The sequence below is a fragment of the Jaculus jaculus genome, chromosome 8 (genome assembly GCF_020740685.1).
Source record: "Jaculus jaculus isolate mJacJac1 chromosome 8, mJacJac1.mat.Y.cur, whole genome shotgun sequence".
Taxonomy (NCBI): Eukaryota; Metazoa; Chordata; class Mammalia; order Rodentia; family Dipodidae; genus Jaculus; species Jaculus jaculus.
This window is the reverse complement of record NC_059109.1, coordinates 64731210-64737209: the sequence shown is the minus strand read 5'-3', so window position 1 is coordinate 64737209 and position 6000 is coordinate 64731210. Positions and strand designations below refer to the sequence as shown.

Below are 6000 nucleotides of genomic sequence, written 5' to 3'. Positions count from 1 at the left end.
CTACCCCTGGGCACTATAGGAAGAGTTAGAAGCATCTTAGATTTGTATCTCAACTTTTTCATCCTCATTTGGCTTCCTACCTCATTAATCTTGCACAAAAGTTGAGAGCTGTGCTTAGAGGGTAACAGATCCTCCTACAGCTCTCTTTGTTTTTAGAAGATTTTTTTTGTCCAGAATTAGACAAAGTTTGAAAACCGGAAACTCAAAAATTCAGTGCCTCAGATTATCCACCAGATGGAGCTGTAGGATGAAAATGGCAACAAGCTCCAAAAACCAAGCCAGCAGACAGTCAATGCATGGCTAATAAATGTCACAGGGACAGCAAGTTCTCATGGACTTTACAACCATAAACATAAAACACGTTAGTGGGTTCATTTAAAGTGCTCCATGATTCAGGCTATGGTCTTACCACATCCAGACAGTACAGAAAAACTGAAGCTCCCTCCCAGTCCTAGTTCAGGTAAAGTATGAAAACCTTCCTGGAGACGTGGAGTATGTGCTAAGGAGACTATGAACTTCTTGATTTACAGTAATTACAGAAGAAGCCTGTATTGGCACTAAGTAAACTCAAGACATTTTTACTGGAACTTGCCTTCTCTACAAATAAAAGGGGGCCTGTTATAAAATGAGGAGTTCATTAAAGAGCCCATGGCAAGAGAGGAAAAAGTGACAACTTCTGGATCTGTAGGGCTAATGAGAAGACTAACTGAGCCAAGCTCCTGGGAGACAGAAGGAACATTCAGAATGGTGCACAGGAAGCCTGCTCTCCTCCGTGCAGCGGTGCTCTCCTCCCTCAGCCCTACCGCCTGGCTCAAGGTCTCTCACTGATAGCCTAAATGGAATTTCCCCACCTTCACTCTCCTTGCTTCTCTTCAGTGTGTGGCCATCCTTGTTGTCTTCTCTGTAAAGAAACAAACCAGTCCTCCAGCTTAGGTCACTCTAAACCTCCTGAATCCTTCTCTCCTCCTCTTTTGACTTAACTCACCCCCAGAAACCTTCAGTCGCCTTTCTGGATTCTTCTTTTGATGACTGTACTTAGTATTTTAGATAAGAAAGTGCCATTTGTTTTCTAAGCCTGACCTTCAGGTATGATTTTTGTTTCCCCTCCCCCTATTCTTTTCGCTCTCTCCTTCTTAATTGCTCTATTTCTTCCCCCTTCTCTCTTATCCCTCAAGAGCCACTTCTTGAACATAACAACCTGCTATTTCCCCCTGGATAAACCAAGCTCACTAGTGAATTTTATTACATCATCTTTCTGGCTTCACTACTTTTTTTCAAAGATTTGGAGCACTTTTGGTTTGTTTCCTTTTTTGGAGGGGGTGGGTGGGTGGGGAGAAGCAGAGTCACTCTAGCCCAGGCTGGCATCAAATTAATGGAGATCTTTCTACTTCAGCCTCTGGAGTGTTGGGATTAAAGGCATGAACCGCCACACCCAGCTTTAGAAGATTTTTTCTTAAATATAACAAATATTTATTGCAAGAATTTTAGAAAATAAAAACATACTAAGAAGAATTAAAATCACCCCAAACTTCCATATTCAGAGATAATGACAATGAACAATTTGGCATATGTCTTTCCAATCTTTTTTCCCTTCCAAATGTCCTGGGTAGACACATTGCTTCGGCTTCTGCTTTGTGCATTTACTGCCCTGTGAATATTTCCCACGTGTCATTACTTATCTTCTGCCAGTCTATGGATTGATTTAATTTTCTTTATGAATACTGCATTAATCTTATTCCTGCTATTATAGCTGATGGCTAGAGAAAAATTGAAACCTCCGTCTGTGTTTTTATTCCAGAAAGCCCATCCATGACCTCACTCAATAATTCTCATGAATGCATTCTAAAAACCCATGTGCCAAGATCCCCATCGATCCCCTTCAAGCAGTCCAGCTCAAACACATGCTTAGCTGCACAACACGAGCTCTCAAAGCAATGAGATACTCATTTCACTGAACTGGGCAAGGGGAGAGATTTGCTTTTACACAGACCCTTCTCAGCCATCACCCTTACCACTCCACCCTGATCTCTGGCCTCAGCATTGTTAACTCAAGATCAATGACATACAGTGATGTCCAGTGACTAATGTTAAAGTCAGTTCACATCTAGATATCCATATACTTATATTCTTCCTCTCCTTTCTAACTTTTCACACAAGGTCACACTCTATGGCGCAGACTGGCCTGAGACACATCATTTAGCCCAGGCTGGCCTTGAAGTTTTGATGCTCCTCCTGTTGTTTTTGTGTTAGGAAGACTAACTCTTTGTTAATCAGAAGTCTCCCCAAATATAGCTCTAAGTTATTCATTAGAAAGCTGCTCTTTACTGACACCCTTTCCCATGCTCTTTTCCTACCCATGGTCCCTCACTAGCTCCTGTCTCTCCTGCCCACTCTTTGACCATTATCCAGTCCTCATTTAACTCAGAGTGACTCAATTTTGATGGGATATTTCAATGTTATATGTTCCTTTCTTTCCACATTCATAGGGTCATGCTCTTTGGACAAGCCCTTCCTGAATATCATATGCCAGGATCTATACCAGCAGCCGATTCTCATAATTTCATTTCTGAAAATTACTGCCTTCAAATGAATCACCCTGCTTCAGTTTTCTCCCTGAAACCACCTATACAGTCTGCCAAAGAATTTTTTTAAATATCTTCTTTGTAAATGGCACTGCCTGTTCCACTGCCCACAGGATCAAGACCCTACTTATTATTTCTTTATCTGCCTTCTAGCAGATTTTTTCCTTACATATATTCAGTTGTTCTGCTCCACATTATAGCATGTGTATTTCAACCTCTGTGAATTACAGTTCATTAATTTCCAAATACCACTCCATGTTCACTTAATTAAATGTCTGGAGTGCCACTCCTGGCAGAAGTCCCTAACTAACAGGTTCTAGCTAAGAAGGCACTAAGCTCATCTTTAAGAGAAGTGTGAATGTCCCACAGTTAGGGTTGTCTTTCTAGAAAATTCCAACTATTTGAGAAACCTCAGGGCCTTGATTCAAAGCATGCCCAAGGAGTAAATTTTTTAGGCAACCTTGCTTTGTTCCAGGTTAAAAGATTCAATCAAGTATTCCACTCACTCAGTCATTCAACAAAATAGGTTTTGTGTATCACTTAGGGGCTGTGTATTATAATGAGCATCTGGAAACAACAGTAAGAGAAATAGATTTCTGCCTTCATGGAGATTTTAGGCTACCAAAGGACATGTGGAACTTATGAACAAGTGAGTAAACAAAATAACCAAAATGTGAATTGTAATAAGAGAAATAGAGTGCTAGTATGCAGAGGGGAGGGACGCATGCTGTTGGAGGTAGGAGAAGTCATCAGTCAAATGTCTTTCCAAAGATGAGCTGCCTAGGCTGAGATCCAAAATGCAGAAGTCAAACACTCAACATGATATTCCAGGCTCTTCAACAAGTACACAAGCTCACACTCCACAATTACACATCACAAGGTTAATACAAGCTGTTCTTCTCATTGACTTGGATCTTATATGCAATTCATTTATCCACTGGGAGGTGGTAGCTAATCCCTGCTACCATAACTAAGACAGCTTCTCTTGCAAGTATATAAATGGATAAGCCTTTCAGTTTGTGACTCTCTTAAGTAACTGGAATGTAAATGCTACCGATGTATTCTTCTACTTTGCTCTTCTAGTAGGGCTACTTATTTCCAACTCAAATTTGCAGGCTATTTCAAGAATCCCATATTGTACATCAATCCACTCTGTATATTTGAAGTAATGCTTGCTGCTTGTGAAAAAATCTAGAAGTTACTTTCCATACCTCGTTGATTAACTGGATCTTTAGCTACGTAGGCAACATAGTCTGTAGTATCCTATAAAAAAGGGAAAATTATTCCATTTAAAATGAGTGAATTATACTATTGAAAGATAAGAGTATATTTAGGACATGACACTGAAGCAAGGATTAGACATGGCTGTTTCTGCATGTTAGACAGTATATAGTTTAACAACTGAAGCCCACATTCTCTGCCTCTTTGGGGAAGAATATAAATTCTTCCCCAAGTATAAATTGGGGAAGACTAAAAAGTTAAAGGCAGGTATAAAATTAACAGCAAAAGGGCTAGTAGGTACGGACTATGCTAGCACATGTTCTTGTTAAAGTTTTTGAGACAGAATCTCATTTAACTCAGGCTGGCCTCAAGCTCCATTTGTAGCTGAGAATGGCCTTAAGTTTCTGGTCCTCCTGCCTCAACCTGGAATTACAGATGTGTGTCATCACAGTTGGATTTATGCAATGGACTGAGGACTCATCCTAGGGCTTTGTGCATGCTAAGCAAGCCCTCTACCAACTTAAGTACATCTCCTGCCCCTAGGACAGACATTTTAAAATGTCTTCAAATTGGCACTCTTTGTCTGTGTTGAAAGTTGAAATATCAGGGATTATGCAGTCACAAAGTGACAGACAAGGCTGCAGCATCACAATTTTTCTGTTGCCCAAATAAATACCATGAACATCAAAAAATGACTTGATTAAAAAGTCCTGCTGAGTTTTGTGGTTGGTAGCTTATATGTGTATACTGCAAGCTAGTTTGCAGAATAGGAAAGCAAAACTACAATGCATTAAGTTTTGAAAATCATTTTTTAAAATTTTTTTTAAATTTTTATTTATTTGAGAGCGACAGACACAGAGAAAAAGACAGATAGAGGGAGAGAGAGAGAATGGGCGCGCCAGGGCTTCCAGCCTCTGCAAACGAACTCCAGACGCGTGTGCCCCGTTGTGCATCTGGCTAATGTGGGACCTGGGGAACCGAGCCTCGAACCGGGGTCCTTAGGCTTCACAGGCAAGTGCTTAACCACTAAGCCATCTCTCCAGCCCTTGAAAATCATTTTTGAAAGAGAATCTATGAATGACTTAAGTTCAAATTGAGACATACTGCTGACTTTGTAAAAACAAGTGAATAAAAGTCTACTTAGTAATCCTGGCTTTGACTGAAAACTGTACACTAATAAGAGTTTAATAATTAAAGACTTTTTGGTTATCACAATTCTCAGGGAAAAAAATCCATGCAATGCCATCTTCACATTGGAAGTGTGACTCTCTCTCTAGAGAGGGAAGATGCAATCAACTAGCAGAAACCAAAGTCCATGTTTGTAAAACCCTCAATGACAGCCACTCAATAGTCCCCAATGCATCATACAGGAAAAAGGGTCTCAGGGTCATCATAATTTGTCCTAGGTTATTTTTAGAAATAACAGACATCTAACTAAACATCTCACAAAGGTCAAAAAGGTTAGAAATATCTTTAAATGAGGTCTTATCTATGAGTTTTGTTTTATATTGACTTAGTAAAAAAGTCAGAGTTGTTGCAGACTCAACCACTCTGTCAAATTGAAGAAATGATGTCATGTCAGCAAAAGTTGTCTGGACCACTTGACTGGAAAGAGGCTATGAAACCTCTCTGACCTACTTTCCTCACCTCCCAAGCAGCCTCCAGCATTCTAGTAGTTTTAAAATTTGATGACTGTAAATGTCTGGGAAAATTTACAGAAAACTTTTTAAAAAGCACAAAGGGGGATTTTTTTTAATACTTCATTTTTTACATATTCACAATCCATTTTTGAAATGGAGAACACATGTGAAGCTATGGAAGCATTTCCAAGAGCTGTTTTCCAGGCTACTTGAAGGAAAACCAACTGTCTTTTGAGAAAAGAGTAAAAATGAGGGCAGGCAAAGACCAGAGAAAGAAGATTGGCCAATATGTATGAAAACTGGTAAAAACTCTCATAGAAAGAGGATGGCTATGTTAGCCCACAAGGTCTGTTAATTCAGCTTCCAGTACTTTGTACCCAGCTAGTTGTGGAGCTGTAAGACAGTGAGTGTCCCAAAATAAACATGAATGTGTGTAATGACCATCTGTGACTATGTGCCACGTACTGTGCTGGCTCTTTCTATGCATCCATGCAATCATTGTGACAAGGTGAGGTAAGAGGAACTCCCTTCACTGTGCAGATGAGGGCCCTGACCTT

The 6000-nt window shown here is 40.0% G+C and overlaps 1 protein-coding gene across 1 annotated transcript in view; it reads right to left on the bottom strand.

The window, feature by feature from the left end:
* Shc4 (SHC adaptor protein 4) overlaps positions 1–6000 on the bottom strand; it is a 112612-nt gene that overhangs the window by 37408 nt on the left and 69204 nt on the right. The window contains exon 6 of the mRNA XM_004669736.3: positions 3794–3845. Coding sequence (XP_004669793.3) covers positions 3794–3845 — 52 coding nt within the window. The remainder of the gene's footprint in view (positions 1–3793; positions 3846–6000) is intronic.